At 43.0% G+C, this 26728-nt stretch overlaps 2 protein-coding genes across 2 annotated transcripts in view; both read right to left on the reverse strand.

Moving 5' to 3' along the window:
* Window positions 1–10576: 10576 nt before the first annotated feature.
* LOC143930993 (solute carrier family 2, facilitated glucose transporter member 3-like) overlaps window positions 10577–26728 on the reverse strand; it is a 49946-nt gene continuing 33794 nt past the window's right edge. Inside the window, exons 5-10 of the mRNA XM_077455707.1 lie at window positions 24589–24751; window positions 21888–22075; window positions 18768–18872; window positions 15483–15584; window positions 13472–13675; window positions 10577–10920 (exon numbers count right to left, since the gene is read on the reverse strand). Coding sequence (XP_077311833.1) covers window positions 10711–10920; window positions 13472–13675; window positions 15483–15584; window positions 18768–18872; window positions 21888–22075; window positions 24589–24751 — 972 coding nt within the window. The 3' untranslated portion in view covers window positions 10577–10710. The remainder of the gene's footprint in view (window positions 10921–13471; window positions 13676–15482; window positions 15585–18767; window positions 18873–21887; window positions 22076–24588; window positions 24752–26728) is intronic.
* Window positions 15600–18753, reverse strand: LOC143930992 (uncharacterized). The gene has a single exon (XM_077455706.1). The coding sequence runs from the start codon at window positions 18590–18592 to the stop codon at window positions 15878–15880; it is 2715 nt and encodes a 904-aa protein (XP_077311832.1). The 5' UTR covers window positions 18593–18753; the 3' UTR covers window positions 15600–15877.

Here is a 26728-nt window from a genome sequence, read left to right on the forward strand (position 1 = left end):
CGGTGGGCACAGAGGCTGCAATCAGTTGGCACAGAGGCTGCAATTAGTGGGCACAGAGGCTGCAATTGTTGGACACAGAGGCTGCAATTAGTGGACACAGAGGCTGCAATCAGTGGACACAGAGGCTGAAATTGATGGACAGAGAGGCTGCAATTGGTTGGCACAGAGAGGATGCAATTGGTGGGCACAGATGCTGCAGTGGTGGGCACGCAGAGGCTACAATTGGTGGGCACAGAGGCTGCAATTAGTGGACACAGAGGCTGCAATCGGTGGACACAGAGGCTGAAGTTGATGGACAGAGAGGCTGCAATTGGTTGGCACAGAGAGGATGCAATTGGTGGGCACAGAGGCTGCAGTAGTGAGCATGCAGAGGCTGCAATTGGTGGGCAAAGTGAGGCTGCATTCATGGGCACAGAGAAGCTGCATTGGTAGACACAGAGAGACTGCATTGGTGGGCACAGAGAGGCTGCATTGGTGGGCACAGCAAAGCTGCATTGGTGGGCACAGTGAGGCTGTATTGGTGGGCACAGCAAAGCTGCATTGGCGGGCACAGCGAGGCTGCATTGGTAGACATAGTGAGGCTGCATAGGTGGTTACAGTGAGGCTGCAACGATGGGCACAGAGAGGCTGCAATGATGGGCAGAGTGAGGCTGGATTGATGGGCACCATGAAGCTACAATGATGGGAATAGTGAGGCTGCAATGATTGGCACAGTGAGGCTGCATTGATGGGCACAGGGAGGCTGCATTGGTGGGCACAGGGAGGCTGCATTCATGGGCACAGTGAGGCTGCAATGATGGGCTCAGTGAGGCTGCATTTGGTGGGGATGGCGAGTCTGCATTGATGGGCACCTCAAGCTGCATTGATGAGCACAGCGAGGCTGCATTGATGGGCACGGCGAGGCTGCATTGATGGGCACGGCGAGGCTGCATTGATGGGCACAGTGAGGCTGCTTTTGATGGGAACTGATGAGGCTGCATTGATCTCTTGTATCATGTCTGCAGTCTCTGACCATCTCTTGCACTAAGTCTGCAGTCTATGACCATCGTTAGTATGATGTCCTCAGTCTCTAACCATCTCCTTTACCATGCCTGCAGCCTCTGACACCGCCTGTATCATGTCTGAAGCCTCTGACATCTACTGTATCATGCCTGCAGCCTCTGACCATCTTTTGTATCCTGTCCTCAGTCTCTAACCATCTCTTGTATCCTGTCCTCAGTCTCTACCCATCTCTTGTATCCTGTCCTCAGTCTCTGACCATCTCTTGTATCATGTCCTCAGTCTCTGACCATCTCTTGTATCATGTCCTCAGTCTCTGACCATCTCTTGCATCATGTCTCACCTCTGACCATCTCTTTTATTATATCATGTCTGCAGTCTCTGAGGGGGACTCTGGAGAGGAGTTAAGAGTGGAGAGGAGACTATAGGATAAAACCAGACCCACCAACCTGGAGCCATCTAACTGAGCCCTGCACTGTGCACCTGAGAGGAGGTCAGTGACAGCGCTGCCAGGCAAGTCTGAGGGGGAGTCACTGATATAAGGGGGGAGTGAATACAAGGGAAACCTTTATACATTGGTATAAAGGTTTCCCCCTTATAGCAGTAACTTCCCCCGCCCATTCTTTCTGCAGAAGGTGGTCTCTGGAAACCAGAGTCCCCCCCCAAATTCCTGGGGTGCCCCTTGATGATCAATTTTACCACTTTTAACTGGAATTTCCTTTTATATATATATTTTATATATAAAGCCTATGTGCTTTCATATCTGCTTTCTATGTTTGTATATATATATATATATATATATATATATATATATATATACACTCTTAAAATGTGCTTTATGTATGGTTTTCCCTTTCATGAACAAGGAAATAATGACGTTATGATGTTGGGCTGGTATAATAATACTATGGGGCTGGTATAATAATACTATGGGGCTGGTATAATAATACTATGGGGCTGGTATAATAATACTATGGGGCTGGTATAATGATGCTATGGGGCTGGTATAATAATTCTATGGGGCTGGTATAATAATACTATTGTTCTGGTATAATAATGCTATGGGGCTGGTATAATGATGCTATGGGGCTGGTATAATGATGCTATGCGGCTGGTATAATAATACTATGGGGCTGGTATAATGATGCTATGGGGCTGGTATAATGATGCTATGGGGCTGGTATAATAATTCTATGGGGCTGGTATAATAATACTGTGGGGCTGGTATAATAATTCTATGGGGCTGGTATAATGATGCTATGGGGCTGGTATAATAATTCTATGGGGCTGGTATAATAATTATATGGGGCTGGTATAATAATTCTATGGGGCTGGTATAATAATTCTATGGGGCTGGTATAATAATTCTATGGGGCTGGTATAATGATGCTATGGGGCTGGTATAATGATGCTATGGGGCTGGTATAATAATACTATGGGGCTGGTATGATAATACTATGGGTCTGGTATAATAATTCTATGGGGCTGGTATGATAATACTATGGGGCTGGTATAATAATACTATGGGGCTGGTATAATAATACTATGGGTCTGGTATAATAATTCTATGGGGCTGGTATGATAATACTATGGGGCTGGTATAATAATACTATGGGGCTGGTATAATAATACTATGGGGCTGTTATAATGATGCTATGGGGCTGGTATAATAATACTATGGGGCTGGTATAATAATACTATGGGGCTGGTATAATGATGCTATGGGGCTGGTATAATAATACTATGGGGCTGGTATAATAATACTATGGGGCTGGTATAATAATACTATGGGGCTGGTATAATAATACTATGGGGCTGTTATAATGATGCTATGGGGCTGGTATAATAATTCTATGGGGCTGGTATAATAATACTATGGGGCTGGTATAATAATTCTATGGGGCTGGTATAATAATTCTATGGGGCTGTTATAATGATGCTATGGGGCTGGTATAATAATACTATGGGGCTGGTATAATGATGCTATGGGGCTGGTATAATGATGCTATGGGGCTGGTATAATAATTCTATGGGGCTGGTATAATAATACTATGGGGCTGGTATAATAATTCTATGGGGCTGGTATAATAATTCTATGGGGCTGGTATAATAATACTATGGGGCTGGTATAATAATTCTATGGGGCTGGTATAATAATTCTATGGGGCTGGTATAATGATGTTATGGGGCTGGTATAATAATACTATGGGGCTGGTATAATGATGCTATGGGGCTGGTATGATAATACTATGGGGCTGGTATGATAATACTATGGGGCTGGTATGATAATACTATGGGGCTGTTATAATGATGCTATGGGGCTGGTATGATAATACTGTGGGGCTGGTATAATAATACTATGGGGCTGGTATAATAATTCTATGGGGCTGGTATAATAATTCTATGGGGCTGGTATAATGATGCTATGGGGCTGGTATAATGATGCTATGGGGCTGGTATAATAATACTATGGGGCTGGTATGATAATACTATGGGGCTGGTATAATAATTCTATGGGGCTGGTATAATGATGCTATGGGGCTGGTATAATGATGCTATGGGGCTGGTATAATGATGCTATGGGGCTGGTATAATAATACTATGGGGCTGGTATGATAATACTATGGGTCTGGTATAATAATTCTATGGGGCTGGTATGATAATACTATGGGGCTGGTATGATATTTTTTCCAGGGCTGGTTTTTACTCCCAATCTGGCCCTGGGAAGGCGACAATCAGTGGCCTCCTTACCTCTTAGGAGCCAGATTGTAGGGCTATTGCTCCTCCCTCCGGGGCCGTTGCTTCTCCTCCTTGGCCAAACAGGAAGTGGGTCCTGAGACCCGATTGGCCAGGAGTCCTAAGACTCTCTAGTCAATCAGGTCTCAGGACCCTCTTCTTGATTGGCCTGGGAGGAGAATCGGGAAGACAATAGCGAATATTAATTTGCTAACGTCACACAACTAGGTGGGCGAGGAGTGCGGTGCTCTGCACCACCGAGCCCACCCTTTTTTGAAGCCAATTAGAGGCTCTAATCACGTGCTTCTAGAAAAATAAAACCCCATTGGAAACCATGTGTCAAGCACCCTGCATGTAGATTAGGGGATGGGTGCATGGATTGGGGGGGGGGGGGGGGGCAGTGCCCCTGCACCCTGTATGGCCGCCACTGGGTCTGGTGTCTCTCATCTTCCTCTTGACAATACCCCACAGATTCTGGATGTGATATGACATCTATTGTACTTTACAGCTTCTATATATGTTGATTACAACTTCATTGTATACGTTTTCTTTGGATGGGTTATGCCTATTCTATATATTTTTCAAACCTTTTCTGGAACGGGGAAGGATCAGAACTTTTCTGGGTGTCACAAGAACAGGAAGTGAGGGAAAATCTCCCCGGGGGGAGTCACAGAAGTTTAAACATCAATAAAAAAAAAAAGCGATGGCCGTTAGTGTTTCCAGTTATTAAAATCGATCTATAATGACCCTAGTTATATTTGTTTCGTGATCAATTTACTGTAATTAAATGTTGTACAGCCTTACTCAATAAAAACTTATCAAGGACAGTAAACCATAGCAAAAAAGGAACCCAAGGGGGCGCCAACTAAGTGCAGTATCAATGAGTATTTTAACCGCTTCAGCCCCGGGTGATTTTACCCCCTCCCCGACCGGAGCACTTTTTTTACAATTTGGCACTGCATCGCTTTAACTCACAATTAACTCACAATTGCGTGGTCACGTCACGCTGTACCCAAATAAAATTTGAGTTCTTCTCCCCCCCCCCCCCCCCCCCAAATAGAGCTTTCTTTTGGTGGTATTTGATCACCTCTGACCTTTTTTTTTTTTTTTTGGAGCTATAAACAAAAAAAAGCAACAATTTAAAAAAATATATTTTTTTTTTTACTTTTTGCTAAAATGTTTTTAAAAAACAAATTTCTTCATCAGTTTAGGCCGGTATTACTGTGTAAATGTCACTGGCAGGGAAGGGGTTAACACTGGGGAGGCGATCAAGGGGTTAAATGTGTTCCCTTGTGTGTGTTTCTAACTGTGGGGGGGGAGGGGACTAACTGGGGAAGGAGACATATCGTCGTTCCTAGTAGGAACACACGATATGTCTCCTCTCCCCTGACAGAACAGGGATTTCTGTGTTTGCACACACAAATCTCCGTGCTGGCTCTCGTGCCCGTGATCGTGCATGGCCGGCCGCGATCGCCTTCTGCCGGCCCCACGCATCGGGTCCCCCCATTTAGTGGCAGGTAGCCACTATACTGGAAGTCGGTCATCTAAAGTTTATCGGTACCTCAAAGCGATTTTTTTTTTACATTTGCAAAAGAAATTCCTCCTTGCATAGTAAAGGGTTAATATCCCCCCCTCCCCCCCACCCAGTGCCCATGCCACTGATACGTGCCTGCTCCCCTGCTGCATGCTGTGGTTCCTTCCTCTGGCTGATACATCACTACGGGGCTCCTGCAGTATCCACTTCAGCTCTGGAAGGTTTAACCCCCCCCCTTCCTGACCAGGCCATTTGTTGCTTAGCGGCACCCTGCTATTTGAACTGGTAATTGCGCGGTCATGCAACGATGTACCCAAACCAAAAACGTTTATATCGTTTTGGTTTTTTTTCCACACAAATAAAGCTTTCTTTTGCTGGAATTTTATCACCTCTTTTTTTTATTTTTTTATTATAGAAACGAAAAAAAGGCCGACAATTAAAAAAAAAAAAAAAAAAAATACAATGTTTTTTACTTTCTGCTATAAAACATATCCAATAAAAAATTGTAAAAAATCAAATCTGCTACATGACGTTGGTATAATAAAAAAAAAATCCCAATAAGTGTATATCGATTGGTTTGTGTGAAAGTTATAGCGCCAACAGACTATGGGATATATACTGGAGTTTTTATTTATTTATTTATTTTATACAAGTAATGGCGGCGATCGGCGACTTATTGTGCGGCGGAAAATCTGCCACTAACTGTCACTGCACTAATAACGCTGGGAAGGAAGAGGTTAACATCTAGGGGTTAAATGTCTATTTCGGACGGAAAAAGTCAGATAGAGCCCACGCTCCCACAACATACTCCGATCGGACCTTTTCCGATCGTTTGTAGACAAAGTGCCACGCATGCTCAGATTAAATTACGAGACCAAAGCTATTGGCTACTGGCCTCTACGTAGTCCCGTCGTAATGCACGTATGCAACGAACGTCACCTCCTTCCGAACGATTGGCTTTTCCGACAACTTTGCTCGACCGTGTGTATGCAACACAAGTTTCGGCCAAAATACGTCGGAAAAAAATCCGACGGATTTTGTGGTCGGAATGTCCGGACCGTGGGTACAGGGCATTCGATTGTAAGCTCTAAGGAACGGGGCCCTCTGATTCCTCCTGTATTAAAGTGTATTGTAATTGTACTGTGCACCCTCAAGTTGTAAAGCGCTGTGGAAACTGTTGGCGTTATATAAATCCTATATAATGATAATATAAATCCTATATAATAATAATATAAATCCTATATAATAATAATATAAATCCTGTATAATAATAATAATAATAATGTAAACACAACACCTAGGATCTGATATGGTGGGGAAAAGAAATAGATTAACACAGGAATCTTTAGTAACATAATAGAATCTAAAATGTAGAAAAATATATTTTAACATTACACCTGTAATAAATATAATAATATATCCCTTTTATTATTACAGAACCTGCACTATATACAGTATATAGGCTTATTAAATAAAATAAAAACACCAGTGATGTGCGGTTCCCCATACCAACCAGTTATAGATTATAAGTACTCCAAATAATGACAGATGATTGCTGGACGGTTGCTACGGGCTACTGCACTTTACCTTTTGAATGATAAAACTATAGTGCACATCCGCACATGATACAGTTATGTACAATGTTGACACAGCAGCCAGGACAATATTAAAGGGGTTTTCCATAAATCCTTGTAACACTGACGGAGAAGTATTCAGTAGAAGAATTATTGATGATGGGCGAGGCAGGAAGTCTTTTTTTTTGGTTTGTTGTGGTCAAATCAGTGACAGATTTAAAAAAAAGGAACACAAGGGGGCGCCAACTAAGTGTTGTATCGATAAGTATTAAAGTGGTTGTAAACCCTTACAAACCACTTTGACCTACAGGTAAGCCTAGATTAAGGCTTACCTGTAGGTCCAAGCAATATCTCCTAAACCTTTATGGTTTAGGAGATATTTGCCCGAAAACGGGCACCGCTGTCTACGGCGCATGCGCCGTAGACAGCGGCGCGCAGGCGCACTGAGCGCAGCATTTCCAAGAATGGAGCTGCCGCGCGTGTCGGCTCCCGTGCGCAGGGGACAGCGGCGACTTCGCTGGCTCCTGTGTCAGGTAAGTGACACATAATGGGCTACTATGCGATGCGATGCGATGTGATGTATAGTAGTCCATTATGCTTTGCCTTTGCAGGGAATGAAAGAGGAAGTAAACCCATCAGGGTTTACTTCCTCTTTAAAACGCTTGAGACAGGAACAGAACTCTGGAAACACAATGAGGAACACAATGGGTGCCAACTAAGTGGAGTATAGGGTTGCCAGGATTCACCCGGACAGTTCGGGTTTGGCATCATGCGTCCAGGTTTCAGCCTGCCTGAAACCCGGACACATTATTGAGACTGGACTCTGGCTTCCCAGAAGGGTTGCTGGCTGCATTTGTCTAAGCTGAGAGTGTCCGTTACACTCTGTTTCACACTGCCCAAAGCCATTATTAACAATCCCCCCCCCCCCCCAAATACACGTACAGATGAGAGAGGAGCAAGGGCTCAATCTGCACCTCTTCCTCCCGCCCCTACCCCTCTGTCCACACTCCAATCCCCAGGGATGTGCCTCGGAAATGGAAAGTGGGGGCTGGAAATTTGAAGTCCAGCAGCCTCAGAGACATCTGAATGAGAGATGCTGACTGCCAAGGGGTAAGTGAGCTCACCATCCATCCCTGTTTGTGACTGAAGTCTCCCTCCTTCTCTCCCCTGCCTCTGAGTGAGTACACTAAGGTAAAACAGGGTTCTCAGAGCACCCCTTACATCAGAGTTCTCCTTTACACCAAAGCCACAGTGTTCCCCCTTACATCAGAGTTCTCAGTGTTCCCCCTTAGATCAGGGTTTCGCAGAGCATCCCTTATGTCACAGTCCCCAGAGTTCTCCTTTACATCAGAGTTCTCGTTTACACCAAAGCCACAGTGTTCCCCCTTACATCAGAGTTCTCAGTGTTCCCCCTTAGATCAGGGATTCCACAGAGCATCCCTTATGTGACAGTCCCCAGAGTTCTCCCTTACATCAGAGTCTGCAGAATCCCCCCTTACAGTGGATGGGAACTCTGCGAGTTCAGATGTAAAAGGAGAACTCTGTGGACTCCGATGTAAATCGGGACTCTTGTTATTAACTTCATATGATTAGAAATGCTATTTAATTGCAAAATATATGTATAGTTTATATTTAAAAAAAAAATTGACTTGAAGAAAAGGTGGCAACCCTAGTGGAGGATTAATTAATGAATGTGCCTGTCTCAGGTGGAGCTGCCTGCTGAAGTCTAATATTCACCTATCCTGCCGGATTCCATGAACTTTATATGTTACATTGGTGGACTTTTACTTCAATCCAGAGATTGTGCTTACTAATCTCCATCAGTAGTCCATCAGTAGTCCCATTTGTATACATTTTAGAGGGGGTTTGCTTGGATAGTGTATTTATACCTGTTTGCGCCATCATAATACTATTTTTTTTGTTGTAAATCGGTGACAGAGATGAATTCTGATTGGATGGTGATTCATAGGTGCGCAACCTGTGGCTCTCCAGCTGAAACTACAAGTCCCATGAGGCATTGCAAGGCTGGTAAGTTACCTGCATGACTCCCAAAAGCAAAGGCATGATGGGACTTGTAGTTCAGCAACAGCTGGAGGGCCCACAGGTTGATCACCCATGGAAGGGTATGGGTTACTTCACCTGGCATACCGTCACTCCCTTACTGTATAAACCCATAGCAACATGAAGTCATGCCGACATCTTGTAAACAGCGGTGGAATTCTTCTCCGGCTACAGTCTTCATTGTCGGAAAGGAGGCGGAGCCACCAAAACAAACGATACCACATCCCTAATAAATATATAAATATAGAACAGGGGAAGAGGTAACCAACCTCACGGGACTTTTAAAAGGTATCAATAAGTACAAAATATTAGGGAGAACCTCACAGGGATCAGACACAAAAGACCAAAGATAAAAAAATCGCAGACATTTATTACAAAGAAAACAGAAAATTTACAAAATTTGCTAAAAAAAAAAACACCATGTGTAAAGATCCATCCAATACACGATGATTTTGAAGAATCACTTTTGAACTCAGTCAATATGATACGGTGCTCGACATGTTTCACTCATGAACGAGTTTCATCAGGAGCTTTAAATATCTATGACAAAATATAGTGCTGTATGGAAAAAATTAGATACATAAAGAAATATTACAGTCAATGTTTCAACAAAATATATATAGACATAGAATTGAACTATATATATTTTGTTTATTCTTTTGTTCAATCCTATGTCTATATATATTTTGTAGAAACATTGACTGTAATATTTCTTTATGTATCTAATTTTTTCCATATGTCTATCCATACAGCACTATATTTTGTCATAGATATTTAAGGCTCCTGATGAAACTTGTTCATGAGTGAAACATGTCGAGCACCGTATCATATTGACTGAGTTCAACAGTGATTCTTCAACAGTGATTCTGATGAAACTCGTTCATGAGTGAAACATGTTGAGCACCGTATCATATTGACTGAGTTCAAAAGTGATTCTTCAAAATCGTCGTGTATTGGATGGATCTTTACACATAGTGTTTTTTTTTAGAAAATTTTGTACATTTTCTGTTTTCTTTGCAATAAATTTCTGAGATTTTTTATCTTTGGTCTTTTGTGTCTGATCCCTGTGAGGTTCTCTCTAATATTTTGTAATTATTGATACCTTTAAAAGTCCCGTGAGGTTGGTTACCTCTTCCCCTGTTCTATATTTATACAGTCTTCATTGGCTAATTCAATATCAATGTACTAATGCGAACAAGAGTCTCATACCACTGGTATGGACAGTCTTTGACTTGCATTCTCTTATCAGCCATGCGTCGAGCATGTTGCTGAGCCATGACGTCGGAAGAAGTTGCCCTCCAGTGGGTTAAATTTGGAATATCTCTTTAGCCTGATAAAGGATTCATGACTGGAACTGTAATACCTTGACTCATTTTTGTAATCTACCTAAGAAACAATCCAGCTTTTGAGAAAAACGTAGCCTTGCCTTGACCTGTTACTGGACTATACCCCTAACTGTGCCCGGTGTCATCTATTTTACCGCCCCGCTGCTGCTATCAAGTGCAAGAGAGGTTCTTTCAAGGGCTTGGTTTATGTTTTCCAAAGTTTCAACTGTTTTCAGAAGTTCTCAGAGTTTTGGCCCACCATCTTCCCAAGCCATACTAATCACAGGTTCCTTTATCGCAATACATCATAGAGTTGCTCCATATTGAAAGAAAAGGGGGACGATAACTTTTACGGTTTGAGGAACCGGCTTTGTGTCCTCAATGAAACTTGCTGCTAATCTCTGATGCACCAGTTGTCCCCAAAATAAGGTCCTCACTGTTATTTACAGTATAGTTTTTGTGCAGGTCCATCACTTTCCTCCTACTCCATCTGTCCTGAAGGCACTTTTACTCCAGTCAACTCCACGCTGCTACTTGGGCCGCCATGACCCAGGCCCTTAGACTTTTGGAAATTCTTGGCGATTTCCTCGAATGTCCGTCCGCGCGTCTCGGGTACTTTAAAGAATGTGTAGATGAAGAACAATATCAGAAGTATCACGAAGATGAGGAAGACGTATGGACCGCATCCATTCTTTTTGTGAGAAAGCGCCGAACAGTAGAATAAAAAAAAAAAGAAAAAGGGAAGACATGAGTAACATAATGTATACTGGCATGAGCTGCAACAACTTCTCTAAAGAAAATAACTTGAAGTTGAGATGTGAACCTCCACAACTCAAGAAACCTTGAGTCAAGATGAACTCAAGATGACCTTAGGAAACCTTGAGTCAAGATAATCTTATTAAACCTTGTGTCAAGATGAATTCAAAATGACCTTAGGAAACCTTTAGTCAGGATGACCTTAGTTAACCTTGAGTCAAGATGACCTTAGGAAACCTTGAGTCAAGATGACCTTAGGAAACCTTGAGTTAAGATAATCTTATTAAACCTTGTGTCAAGATGAATTCAAAATGACCTTAGGAAACCTTTAGTCAGGGTGACCTTAGTTAACCTTGAGTCAAAATGACCCGAGGAAACCTTGTGTCAAGATGATCTTAGGAAACCTTGAGTCAAGATAATCTTATTAAACCTTGTGTCAAGATGAATTCAAAATGACTTAAGGAAACCTTTAGTCAGGATGCCCTTAGTAAACCTTGTGTCAAGATGATCTTAGGAAACCTTGAGTCAAGGTGACCTTAGGAAACCTTGAGTCAAGATGACCTTAGGAAACCTTGAGTCAAAATGACCTTAGGAAACCTTGAGTCAAGATGATCTCAAGATGACCTTAGAAAACCATGAGTCAAAATGAACTCAAGGTGACCTTAGGAAACCTTGAGTCAAGATAATCTTATTAAACCTTGTGTCAAGATGAATTCAAAATGACCTTAGGAAACCTTTAGTCAGGGTGACCTTAGTTAACCTTGAGTCAAAATGACCCGAGGAAACCTTGTGTCAAGATGATCTTAGGAAACCTTGAGTCAAGATAATCTTATTAAACCTTGTGTCAAGATGAATTCAAATTGACTTAAGGAAACCTTTAGTCAGGATGACCTTAGTAAACCTTGTGTCAAGATGACCTTAGGAAACCTTGAGTCAAGATGACCTTAGGAAACCTTGAGTCAAGATGAACTCAAGGTGACCTTAGGAAACCTTGAATCAAGATGACCTTAGGAAACCTTGTGTCAAGATGACCTTAGGAAACCTTGAGTTAAGATGACCTTAGAAAACCATGAGTCAAAATGAACTCAAGGTGACCTTAGGAAACCTTGAGTCAAGATAATCTTATTAAACCTTGTGTCAAGATGAATTCAAAATGACTTAAGGAAACCTTTAGTCAGGATGACCTTAGTAAACCTTGTGTCAAGATGATCTTAGGAAACCTTGAGTCAAGGTGACCTTAGGAAACCTCGAGTCAAGATGACCTTAGGAAACCTTGAGTCAAGATGACCTTAGGAAACCTTGAGTCAAGATGACCTTAGGAAACCTTGAGTCAAGATGAACTCAAGGTGACCTTAGGAAACCTTGAGTCAAGATGACCTTAGGAAACCTTGAGTCAAGATGATCTTAGGAAACCTTGAGTCAAGATGACCTTAGGAAACCTTGAGTCAAGATGAACTCAAGGTGACCTTAGGAAACCTTGAATCAAGATGACCTTAGGAAACCTTGAGTCAAGATGACCTTAGGAAACCTTGAGTCAAGATGACCTTAGGAAACCTTGAGTCAAGATGAACTCAAGGTGACCTTAGGAAACCTTGAGTCAAGATGACCTTAGGAAACCTTGAGTCAAGATGACCTTAGGAAACCTTGAGTCAAGATGAACTCAAGGTGACCTTAGGAAACCTTGAATCAAGATGACCTTAGGAAACCTTGTGTCAAGATGACCTTAGGAAACCTTGAGTTAAGATAATCTTATTAAACCTTGTGTCAAGATGAATTCAAAATGACTTTAGGAAACCTTTAGTCAGGATGACCTTAGTAAACCTTGAGTCAAGATGATCTTAGGAAACCTTGTGTCAAGGTGACCTTAGTAAACCTTGTGTCAAGATGATCTTAGGAAACCTTGTGTCAAGGTGACTTTAGGAAACCTTGTGTCAAGGTGACCTTAGGAAACCTTGTGTCAAGATGACCTTAGGAAACCTTGAGTTAAGATAATCTTATTAAACCTTGTGTCAAGATGAATTCAAAATGACTTTAGGAAACCTTTAGTCAGGATGACCTTAGTAAACCTTGCGTCAAGATGATCTTAGTAAACCTTGCGTCAAGATGATCTTAGGAAACCTTGTGTCAAGGTGACCTTAGGAAACCTTGAGTCAAGATGACCTTAGGAAACCTTGTGTCAAGGTGACCTTAGGAAACCTTTTGTCAAGTTGACCTTAGGAAACCTTTTGTCAAGATGACCTTAGGAAACCTTGCGTCGAGATGACCTTAGGAAACCTTGCGTCGAGATGACCTTAGGAAACCTTGCGTCAAGATGACCTTAGGAAACCTTGAGTCAAGATGAACTCAAGGTAACCTTAGGAAACCTTGAATCAAGATGACCTTAGGAAACCTTGAGTAAAGATGAGCTCAAGAGCAAATATAGCTGACTACTATAGTTAACATGCTTCCCCTCAAACCAAAATTATGCATAATCCTGATCCACTTACCGCTGCATAGGGGAATAGCAATCCAACAAGGAAGTTGGCTGTCCAGTTTGAGCAGCCCGATACGGCCATAGCTGCTGGTCGTGGTCCTTGGCTGAAAAGCTCAGCCACGATGAACCAAGGGATAGGTCCTGGGCCAATTTCAAAGAAAGCCACATAGAGGTAGATGGCTACAATGCTCACGTAACTCCACCCAAAGGCCTGTTCCTAAAGAGAAACATATAACGAGATAAGAGTTAGACACAAAAAAATTGAAAAGTGGTCAGAAAGGTACAGACTATAAGAGAGAATGGGATTTAGTGCATAACTTTGGTTAGCAAGGGAAGAAAGGGAAGCAAACCCATGAAAATATTAGATGTGAAATCCAACTTAACCGGTTGCCGCCCGTCCACAGTACATTAACTGCGGCAGGGTGGCACAGGCAGGCTGAATCATATCTATGTACATCATCCAGCCTGTTCAGGGTTAGGGTTACCGAAAAATTGTGACAAAAAATTAAACCTCAAAAAAAACTTGCGATGCCTCTTACTAAATATCTCAGATTGGTCATTTGGGGGGTATTTGTACTGTCCTGGAATTTTAGGGCTTCAAGAAATGAGATCGGCCATCAGTACATCAGAATTGATCAATTTTCACATATACATACCATAATTTGTTGACTCTTTTGGAGAAAATCAAGACATTTTATTAAATATTGACTATATCACCAAATGCTCTGGTGTCAATAAAGAAAGCTTAATTAAGGTGGCTTTAGGGTGCAATAGGCTTTAAATGGCTGTTTTCGGTTTGGGAAGTTCATTCAGTTAACTATCCAGGAGCTCTACCTGTGCCAACAAATGGCCCTTGTTGTTAGCTAGAAAACATAACGTTAGATATTGAGAATTAGACATCTGCACACTGGAAATTTTAATTTTGGCATCTGTTCATTGAAGAAATTTTGTTTTGCTATATTCATTATATTGACGCAATTCCTTTTCGTCATTCGTTTAGTAAATTCGTTGGTCCTGGTGGATTCGAAAAATGTTGCAGTTTTTCCAGGAGATTGCTATATATTCGATTTATTATCAAATCAGACGGATTAGAATCAAAGGATTCTATATTTGTGAACGCTAGTGCAACCCACCAAGAGAAATGGCATGAGCTGATTGGACAATATTGACCGGCATCATGCGCATCCGAATTAACCAATGGAACAAAATTCGGATCCATTCGTTATCTGAATCCGAATTATTGAAAACAAATGTGAAAATGTAATTAATTTCCCCATGAGCCAGAACTACTATTGCATCATGTGACATCATCAGAATGAAACAAAAGCATTTGTTAATTTCGATACAAATTTTTGGGGAATTTGTTGACATTCATTACTATGTCCATTCGGAGATTCATATACATCCAAATCTCTGAAAATTAAATTTTAATTCGAAAAACAAAACACATGTGTCTATTGAGAAGCGGAGGAACCCTAACCTATTGCTAATGCAAATCCAAAAACTAACCTTGACCCTAACCAATTGTTTATCACCATGTCACCGCTGGCATGCTGATCACATGACTTTTTTAGAAAACCCAAAACTTTACCTGAGCTGTATGCATGGCAAACATTGAGGTTACATTTACCAAAATATTAGCAAAAGCTAAATTAGTTATTTAGCTGAAAAAATTAGTTTAAGCCAAATCACACCATCATCACTCATCTCTTATAACTAGTGAAAGAACTGATTTCCTTGAGGAAAGAGAAACAATTATTGAAAACTGGGGTGTTTTTTTTTTAATGCACCCTGGTATTGTATCATATACCATATGGAAAATAATTAAATTCATCCAGTAACGAAAAAATAAAATAAAAAGATATTTTCAATTAAATTCACACATAACAATATTGTACTGTATTTAGGTCTTCAGACCAGAGTACGAGAAGACCTCATGGTAAGGTGAATATGGAGAAGAGTAAAAGAAGAAGTAGAATAGGAAAGATAATTTGATTAAGAAATATAAAATAGTGAGTTCTCACCGTAAGCTTAAGAGCAATTGTCAATATGAGAGCGAATACGGCCATTCCACCAAGACCAGTGAGGTGTAGTGTCCGCCGACCGGCACGTTCTACAACCAAAAGCTGAAAGAGACAAAAGTCGAGAGAGTTCGTTTAGCTAATCCTTTTGTATGAAGTCACTTATTAGTAGATTAGGGGCCCGTCGCCCATGTGGGGTAATTTCCATTCACTTCCTCTTCGGACTCAATGACAGGAAGGAAATGGAAATATATCATGGGACCCAGATACAGTCTGAGCATTTGAAATGGGACGCCTTCCTGAAACAAAGAGGGCTCAGAGAGCTTCTTATTGGTCAGCATGGTCATGAGTCAGTGTTGACCAATGTCCAATCACCATTGCTAGCATGATGATGGATGCTAAGCAGTCTCCGGGTTGTGTATGGCATTTTTATCAGATGCCCTGATCGCAACACTGGTTGGCATGTGGCAGGAGAGAATCATCAATGGAGTCAAGTGTAGTGAAACCCGGGGTGCTGGGAGGGTGTTAGGTTGAGTTAGTTCACAAAAAATGAAAAGATGAACTAGCTCACCACTCCCTCCCCACACCTTAGGTCCTGCTACACTCTTTTGACTATTATCTTCTCCCGCTACACTCCTTTGACTATTATCTTCTCCCGCTACACTCCTTTGACTATTATCTTCTCCCGCTACACTCCTTTGACTATTATCTTCTCCCGCTACACTCCTTTGACAATTATCTTCTCCCGATACACTCTTTTGACTATTATCTTCTCCCGCTACACTCCTTTGACTATTATCTTCTCCCGCTACACTCCTTTGACTATTATCTTCTCCCGCTACACTCCTTTGACGATTATCTTCTCCCGATAAACTCCTTTGACTATTATCTTCTCCCATTACACTCCTTTGACTATTATCTTCTCCCATTACACTCCTTTGACGATTATCTTCTCCCATTACACTCCTTTGACTATTATCTTCTCCCGATACACTCCTTTGACGATTATCTTCTCCCGCTACATTCCTTTGACGATTATCTTCTCCCGATACACTCCTTTGACTATTATCTTCTCCCGATACACTCCTTTGACTATTATCTTCTCCCGATACACTCCTTTGACTATTATCTTCTCCCATTACACTCCTTTGACGATTATCTTCTCCCGATACACTGCTTTGACGATTATCTTCTCCTGATACACTCCTTTGACTATTATCTTCTCCTGATACACTCCTTGTACTATTATCTTCTCCCGATACACTCCTTTGACTATTATCTTCTCCCGATATACTCTTTTGACTATTATCTTCTCCCGATATACTCCTTTGACTATTATCTTCTCCCGATATACTCCTTTGACTATTATCTTCTCCCGCTACACTCCTTTGATGATTATCTTCTCCTGATACACTCCTTTGACTATTATCTTCTCCCATTACACTCCTTTGACTATTATCTTCTCCCGATACACTCCTTTGACTATTATCTTCTCCCATTACACTCCTTTGACTATTATCTTCTCCCGCTACACTCCTTTGACTATTATCTTCTCCCATTACACTCCTTTGACTATTATCTTCTCCCGATACACTCCTTTGACGATTATCTTCTCCCGCTACACTCCTTTGACGATTATCTTCTCCCGATACACTCCTTTGACTATTATCTTCTCCCGATACACTCCTTTGACTATTATCTTCTCCCGATACACTCCTTTGACGATTATCTTCTCCCGATACACTCCTTTGACTATTATCTTCTCCCGATACACTCCTTTGACGATTATCTTCTCCCGATACACTCCTTTGACTATTATCTTCTCCCGCTACACTCCTTTGACTATTATCTTCTCCCGCTACACTCCTTTGACAATTATCTTCTCCCGATACACTCTTTTGACTATTATCTTCTCCCGCTACACTCCTTTGACTATTATCTTCTCCCGCTACACTCCTTTGACTATTATCTTCTCCCGCTACACTCCTTTGACGATTATCTTCTCCCGATAAACTCCTTTGACTATTATCTTCTCCCATTACACTCCTTTGACTATTATCTTCTCCCATTACACTCCTTTGACGATTATCTTCTCCCATTACACTCCTTTGACTATTATCTTCTCCCGATACACTCCTTTGACGATTATCTTCTCCCGCTACATTCCTTTGATGATTATCTTCTCCCGATACACTCCTTTGACTATTATCTTCTCCCGATACACTCCTTTGACTATTATCTTCTCCCGATACACTCCTTTGACTATTATCTTCTCCCATTACACTCCTTTGATGATTATCTTCTCCCGATACACTGCTTTGACGATTATCTTCTCCTGATACACTCCTTTGACTATTATCTTCTCCTGATACACTCCTTGTACTATTATCTTCTCCCGATACACTCCTTTGACTATTATCTTCTCCCGATATACTCTTTTGACTATTATCCTCTCCCGATATACTCCTTTGACTATTATCTTCTCCCGATATACTCCTTTGACTATTATCTTCTCCCGCTACACTCCTTTGATGATTATCTTCTCCTGATACACTCCTTTGACTATTATCTTCTCCCATTACACTCCTTTGACTATTATCTTCTCCCGATACACTCCTTTGACTATTATCTTCTCCCATTACACTCCTTTGACTATTATCTTCTCCCGCTACACTCCTTTGACTATTATCTTCTCCCATTACACTCCTTTGACTATTATCTTCTCCTGATACACTCCTTTGACGATTATCTTCTCCCGCTACACTCCTTTGACGATTATCTTCTCCCGATACACTCCTTTGACTATTATCTTCTCCCGATACACTCCTTTGACGATTATCTTCTCCCGATACACTCCTTTGACTATTATCTTCTCCAATTACACTCCTTTGACGATTATCTTCTCCCGCTACACTCCTTTGACGATTATCTTCTCCCGATATACTCCTTTGACTATTATCTTCTCCCATTACACTCCTTTGACGATTATCTTCTCCCGATATACTCCTTTGACTATTATCTTCTCCCGCTACACTCCTTTGACGATTATCTTCTGCTGCCCATGCCAACCAGTGTAGCCATGTTTGAATTTGAAAACCTTTGACCTTTTCCATCCAAGACTAAAAGAAAGAAAATGGCCTTAGATATACATTAGTGTAAATAATCTAAAACCATGGAAGAGGCCAGGACCATTCATGGACTATAGTGCTGCAGAGAAAACATATTTTAGAGGACTTCACGGTGGCAAACAGCCTATGGGCTACACAGCGGCACGTGTAACATACTCACCGATACAACTGTGAATACCACATTCACAATACCAGCGCCGATGGTGGCGTAGATTGGATTGGGGACTTTGGCACTCTCAAAAATACTGGTAGAGTAGTAGAAGACCTGCAAGAAGAAAATGAGACATGCTATTCAATAGGAAAGGGCAAGAGGTGATGTATTGAGGTGGGCAGTAGTATAACAATCTATACAATTCTGCAACTAGCCCAGTTTCATGAAACAAACAGCAGAGGCGTAACTAGAACTTTCAGGGCCTCTGTGCAAGAAACCATAAAGGCCCTCCCCCCCCCGGCTGTGGCCCTTCCTTCTAACGGAATGACAAAGCCTGGTTGCAAGTACAACCTTTGCGACCCTGGTAGTTCTGCCACTGGTGTCAGCCATCTTTTCTTTATTTATGTTATTTTTTGTATTGTTTTTTTACTATTTTATTTTATATAAAAAAAAAATTTCACAATTTTATTTTTTACCAATTTTTATTTAGGAGCCCCATTGTGGGAATATGATTAAATATCAGGGGTCTAAACAGACCTCTGATGTCTCACTTTTGAGACAGAGACATTGATTGATAACACAGCCCTCAATCTCCTTCCCTGCAGCCTCAGAATGAACAAGTATAGCTCTGTACAGAGCTTCCCCTCCATTCACAAACTGCAGCATAGTAAACACTGTTTACTATTCTTAAGTTATGAATGGACACAGAAGCGATCAGTACGGATCAATGACAGAAAAAAAGAAGTGGCTGGTAAATTAAATTTTTACCAGCCGCTTCCCTGCCCTCCATCCTGACACATCCCCTGCATGCAACCGGCGGGAGAGGGGAGGGGGGAACATGGCATGGGGTGGGGGGGTAGGGTGGCAGGAGAGCACACAGGGAGGCCACAGAGCCTGCATAGGAGGGGCGGCTGGGTGACTACAGGGGTCCTGATTGTGACCCGGCCTCATGCTGCAGGGGACCCGTGTGGCCCCCCTGTATACCTGCATAGGAGGGATGGCGGGGTGGCATACAGAGGAACCAATCACCTCCATTTTCCTCCTGCAGGGAGGGAGAGGAGGAGAAGCAGGCTTTCAGGAGGAAAATGGAGGGGATCGGTTTCTCTACATGACGCTCCGCCGCCCCCCCTATCCAGGTATACAGGGAGGGCCACACAGGTCCCCTGGAGCATGGGGCAGGGTCGCAATTACGACCCCTGTGACCCCTGTAGTTACTCCCCTAATAATCAGTTTACTTATTTTTTGTGGATTTGAACCTCCCCTCAAGTTTCCTCTTCACTCTAGTGGAAGGTGTGTATTTTTTCCTTCATTATATTTTTAATTGAATAAAAAACAAACTCACAAAACAGTGAACAGATGCCAAGGCCAGTGGCAGAAAGTGAGTACAAATAATATATGAAGGGCCGGTGGCCCTAAGTGGAAATACTCCATCATTAGGACCTCGATCAGTGCGGGGCGATAGCATAGAATTTTATTTCATACTTTATTAGTTGAGTTTCTTTAATTTGTAGAGTAGTCACCTTGTTCAGTTCATAAAGTACTTCTTAATTTATACTTTATCCCTTATGATCCCTCATTTTTTTTTTTTTTGTTTTTTTTTTTTTGCATATACATGTCAAAAGGTGTGTGACAATAGATTGTATTCTTTAGGACAACACCGCCTTTCACCATGGCTTGCCGACCACTTTAGGGTCAATGAATAAACAAACCGCAGAGCTGTCCATCTGGTGAAACTGTGTGTATGCTATATTTGTCCTGTGTGAATGGGGGGGGCAAAAGGAATGTTATTAGGCTATTTTCTCTCCAGGTCGGGTGTTCTTCATGGAGGGAATCAGGAAAACATTGCATTATGGCCACTATTTGGAGCTGATGATCATAGGAATTAAATCCATAATTTCTAAAATCGTTATTGTCATAGGCTGTATTTTCCTGATTCATTCTATTCTGTACGAACCAGGAACATTTGACCTGCAGATAAAATAGCCCAGTAACATTCGATTCTGCCGGCATTTGCACAGAACAAATAGCTCTGCACATTTTTTTCCCCATAAATACTCCTCTTTGTGCTCTGCACTCTCTTTAGCCCACCCCCCCCCCCCCCCCCACACCAATAAACTTTCCCCACCATGAAAGGGTCCAGTTGATTGTATTTTCTTGCAGGTCAAATGTTACTAGTCCCCCCCCCCCTCTGAGTAGTACTATTTCAGCCCTAAATATTTAGGCTCCATTCACGCTTATGCGATATCAGGACTGGGCTCAGTCCTTCTTTCTCTGAGCTGGCCGCTCAGCTGTCGGCTAATTGCCAGCTCCTATCTCTCCAGTTACTCAGCTGTTGATGATATCCTGCTCGTCAGTCCTGTCTACTTAAGCCATCCAGTCCAGATGATCTCTGCCTTCGCCTTGGTCAACATCACAGAGACCCTCTCCTGCATTCCTGTTAAAGACTTGCTTGGCTGACATCCCTTCTGGCTCCAGATCCTGCTTGCTGTTTTAATACGCTCATCTCCGGCTCCCTGACATTTGGCTTTGGCTGTTCCTGAACTCTGGCTTTTGACTACATTTGTTCTATTTACTTTTATTATTAAACAGGTGTAATTTAACTTTACTTCTTGACTCTGTCTGATTTCATGGTTTCTGACATGCAACTTGTCATGCAGCTTTGGACATCAAACTCGCATGACAAGTCTTTCCCCGTGTTTTCCAATGATAACCATTCATATACACTATGTGCAAGTTGCAGCGACTTCAAAGTAGTTCATGCAATACTTTGGCCCAACTTTCATGCAACTTGAGAGCCATGGACTTCAATGTTAACCCTCAAAAGTTGCATGAAAGTCGTACCTGAATGTTATACAATGGAAAAATTGTGCAACAGTTGGCCATTAACACTGGTCAAAGCCAAAGGCGTATCCAAGTTGCACCCATCCAAAGGTGTGTCAAGTTGCGTCAAACTTGCATCAAAGTCGCATTCCAAAGCCAGCGCAACTTTGGAGTCGCACAAGTGTGAATGGAGCCTTACCCCGCTCTGATCTGCCCTCTCTTGCGCTTTGGCCTGGCTGGCCTGCATAGTAAGAGGAAGCTGAAAGAAGCTGAGAAAAGGCTCAGAAGATAGACAGGGAGGATACGCACGGCATTGATCCCGGATAGTTGCTGCGACAGCTGCAGGACGATGGCGATAATGATGGGCTGGCGATACTGCCTGGAGCGGAATAATTCAATAAAGGACACGGGCTTCTCCTGCGACATCCGCTCCCCTTCCTCCTTCATTTCTGTAATTTCCGAGGACACGTCGTGGGATTGTCGAAGTTTCTGTAAAACTAACACCGAATATTGTATAAAACACATGGAGAGCCAATATGGGGCCCATAAATGACACAAATAAGTGGCGGTTTACGATTGGGTAATCTGGCCAGTAGGTTTAGGGCTTTAATCTTTCGGGGGCCGGCATTTTTTCCGTAGTTTGTGATAAATTATGTAATTCACAAGAGAAAAATTATTCTCACTTACATCTATTTTTTTAACCCCGCTTCTCTGTAAACAGTTCTGAAAGCCCGGGGGGGGTGGAAAGGATGGTGATCATGTGACTACTGTCTCAGTGGTCACATGGTTGGACTGTGGTTGGGTGCGGCGTGGTTGGGGGACAATAACACGCACACAGTCCAGGTGCAAAAGGTAGAATTTGCATTGAAATAAGGCAAATAGTTCACAACAACCCAGTGGTAGGAGGCCCAACCGGGAACACTCACCGGTACCAACAGCGTGTAGCCGAGCAGGCTTCAGCCCAACTAGACAGCGTCTGTCTGGAGGGGCAGAGTGCAGCCTGGCCATTCCGAGCCCAAACGGCCAGGTATCCAAGGAATGTGCAGATCCCTAAGCCTTCCCTACTCAACTGGAACGTCTCCCTGCTGCTAATACTGTCCCTGACAGATGGGTGACATGTCCCTACACTACCCACACATGAGTACACACCAAACGCAGGGGCCAGGGTCTTAAATAGATTCTGCCACACCCAAGGTGGCCGCCAGAGTCACATGGGCGACCAGCATCCAATCGGATCACTGCCCCAGAGACTCAGGAAACCATAGAGGAGCCATGTTCCTCATGACTTCCCCTCCCTTTACATTGCCTCTGCGGTTGAGCGCTACCTGCGGTGGAGACAACAGACTGCACCTGCCTACAGGAAGCCGGTCCAGCTAGCTACTGATCTTTAGTCTGAACCAAGAGCTGTCTTTGAGGGCTCGTCCTTTGTGCTGGGAGCGCACGGTGATCACGGCAGCCCAGCGACACACACACACATATATATATACACATATACACATATATATGTCCGCCCTTTTGCCAACACATATGTATACGTACGTATACATAAAGGAGTTCATGTGTTCTGTTCACCATCTTCCTAAATGCTTGCTAAGGCCAGTTGTGGGGTAGGATACCTTACACATCCTCCCTCCATGCCCATCCAACAACGATGGACTGGATGGACTCTAAGGAATGCAGGGGGTGGGGGGCTTGTAAGCTGCACTGCAAGTGCTTGGAGATGGAGGAAAGGGCCGTTATTCAAAGCTGCTATCTCCTTGCTAGCTGTGTTGTCGGCCAGCCATGGAAGAGAGGAGGGGTACCCTTTCAAGCTTTGTAGCTAGCCTTATTAAGCACGTAGGAAGATGGGACAAAGTACTACATGTCCTTTTTCCCCTGTGGAACAGGACACATTAAAAAAAAATGGAAGTGAGACTTCTTTAAAGCCAAATAGACGGTAAATATATACAGTATATACTGTCTATCAATCAAAAGAAATTGTATTTCTGTCAATAAAATACTGGGATTTATACAGCCCTGCCAAACAGATCAGCCAGGTTGGTGACCTGACAAAGAAGGTGGGAGGACATCTTTCCAAAGTGAGAGATCCTACGAGATTGTCGCTGAACAGGTGCTCCTATTGGACGATTTCCCCTCTTTTCCTGCATCACTAACACCTGTAACATTTTGGATCTCCCATCTCACTTTCTGTTGACAATGCCCATCAGGACCAGAGTGGGGACCAGTGAAGGCAGGTCTACCCGGGGCGCTGGGGCGCCGCCCCCCTAGTCCATGCGCCTGGACCCTAATCTACATGCAGGGCAGCGGACGAATGGATTCCAATGGGGTTTTTTTTTTAAGCACATGATTAGAGCCTGAGGCTGTAATTGGCTTCAAAAAAGGGTGGGCTCGGGGCGCAGAGGACTACGCCCTGAGCCCACCCAGTTTTGTGACAATAGCAAATTAATATTCGCTATTATAGTCTTCTTGATTCTCCTCCTGGGCCAATCAGGAAGCAGCTCCTGAGACCCGCTTGGCCAGGGAGTCTTAGGACTCCCAATCGTGTCTCAGGACACACCTCCTGTTCAGCCCACAGGAGAATGGAGAGGAGAATGGTCGCCCTCCTATATTAAGGTTAGTCTCGCTGCCCTCCTGTCCATCTCCCGTGAAGGGGGTGGTGCTTGCGGCAAGCGCCGGCCACCTCCATCTGGCCGAAAAAAAAGGGTTCTAACCTTTCAACGCTCTAGCCAAAACAAAAAAAAAAGGAGATGAACTTTTCACACTTTTCAAGTTATCAATGTAGATGAAATTTCTCCAACAAGCCAATCAGTCTCCCAATCATTAGATAAGGTAATAAGGTAATGAAGAAAATCTCGGGTGGAGATGTACTCTGAGATAAAGAGTATTCTGCACACAGCTGGTGGATAAGAGAGAGGAACAGTCATGACTTTGGTACCCTGACCTCATATGGTCCCCAGGAAAGTGGACCCCTCGGCACCTCCTGTAGTAATAATAACTGCTCAGGACTCACTTTTTTCAGCTCTGTCCGGTTCATTTTTGATGATCAGCAGGTAGCGGGGGCTTTCAGGACAGAATGGCAGCAGGACACACTGGATGATTGCCAGGAGGACTGTGATACCCAACAACAGGGGCCAGAGGGTCGCTGAACCCAAGATGATGTCAAGACCAAAAACCTGGAAACAGCAGCAAGAAACAAGAGTCAGTTAAAAGTGGAATAACACATATAAATGATAAGTGCTCTTCTTTTCCGCTCCCCTTCTCACCACTCACATTATAGACTGTTCTTAGGTCATACTCCGCTCTTCAGAGATTATGACTGTGCAGCCTATCCAGCAAAGTAGCCAATATCCTGAAAACGTGTGATTTTTGAGACCCATCCAACATGCGCACCATCCATGTCAATGGAAAGCCTGTCTTAAGCTTGGCAGTTGACCAGGCATTTTCAACCAGAGTTTTGTGGAACCCTAGGGTTCCTCCCAAGGTTGCTAGGGGTTCCTTGTGCTGTGGATAGTTAACCTTCCATCTGATGGTGCCTTCATATCTCCAGCTCCATTGCCACTTGGCAGAGCCGGTAGCATGACACCAAAGATATTTTCAGCTGACTCTGAGGGTGACCAGCATTGCAAGGGGTCATTCCTTCCACTGACCACTAATGTAAGGAGTATTTTCCTTATGACTTCCAAGGGACTAATGTTGGCAGGGGTTCCCAGAAACCCAAAAATTATTTCAAGGGTTCTTCTGGGGTAAAAAGGTTGATAAAGACTAATGTAGACTGAGGCCACAGAACATCTCTACCACTTCCATTATAGACTGTTCTTACTTCAAACTCTGTTCTTCTGAGATCACAACAGTGCAGCCTATCCAAGCACCATAGCCAATATCCTGAAAACTTGTAATTTATGAGACCTGTCCAACATAATACGCACCATCCATGCCAATGGAAAGCCTGTCTTAAGCCTGACAGTTGCCATTTTTAATTACTTAGACCAGGCATTTTCAACTAGAGTTTTGTGGAACCCTAGGGTTCCTCCCAAGGTTGCTAGGGGTTCCTTGTGCTGTGGATAGTTAACCTTCCATCTGATGGTGCCTTCATATCTCCAGGTCAATTGCCACTTGGCAGAGCCGGTAGCATGACACCAAAGATATTTTCAGCTGACTCTGAGGGTAACAGTCTAACCAGCACGGTGAGGGGTCATTCCTTCCACTGACCACTAATGCAAGGAGCATTTTCCTTATGACTTCCAAGGGATTAATGTTGGCAGGGGTTCCCAGAAACCCAAAAATTATTTCAAGGGTTCTTCTGGGGTAAAAAGGTTGATAAAGACTAATGTAGTCACTTCCATTATAGACTGTTCTTACTTCAAACTCTGTTCTTCTGAGATCACAACTGTGTAGCCTATCCAAGAACCATAGCCACTATCCTGAAAACTTGTAATTTATGAGACCTGTCCAACATACGCATCATCCACACCAATGGAAAGCCTGTCTTAAGCTTGACAGTTGCCATTTTTAATTACTTAGACCAGGCATTTTCAACCAGGGTTTTGTGGAACCCTAGGGTTCCTCCCAAGGTTGCTAGGGATTCCTTTAGCTGTGGCTAGTTAACCTTCCATCTGAAGGTGCCTTCATATTTACAGGTCCATTGCCACTTAGCAGAGCCAGTAGCCTGACACCAAAGATCATTTCAGCTGACTCTGAGGGTGACAGTCTAACCAGCACTGTAAGCCCTTGTACACACGGCCCGACATTCCAACAACCAAATCCGTCGGATTTTGTCAGTCGGATTTTGTCCGATGGATTTTGACCGAAACTGTTGCATACACACGGTCGGACGAAGTTGTCGGAAAATCCGATTGTTCAGAATGTGGTGACGTTATTTCATTACAACGGGACTACCATCAGGCTAGTAGCCAATAGCTTTGATGTAGGAATTTGATCTGAGCATGCGTGGCACTTTGTCCGATCGGAGTATGTCCGATCGGAGCATTTTGTCTGAAAATTTTACCAACAAGTTGGAAAACTTGGTCCGTCGGATACTCCGACGGAAACAGTCCGATGGAGACCACACACATTCGGAATATCCGACAAAACGGTCCGATCGGACACATTCCGTCGGAATCTCCGACCGTGTGTACTTAGGGGTTATTCTT

This window comes from Lithobates pipiens, unplaced genomic scaffold (assembly GCF_037356315.1).
Source record: "Lithobates pipiens isolate NorthernLeopardFrog02 unplaced genomic scaffold, aLitPip1_a1.2 Scaffold_25, whole genome shotgun sequence".
NCBI classification, from domain to species: Eukaryota; Metazoa; Chordata; class Amphibia; order Anura; family Ranidae; genus Lithobates; species Lithobates pipiens.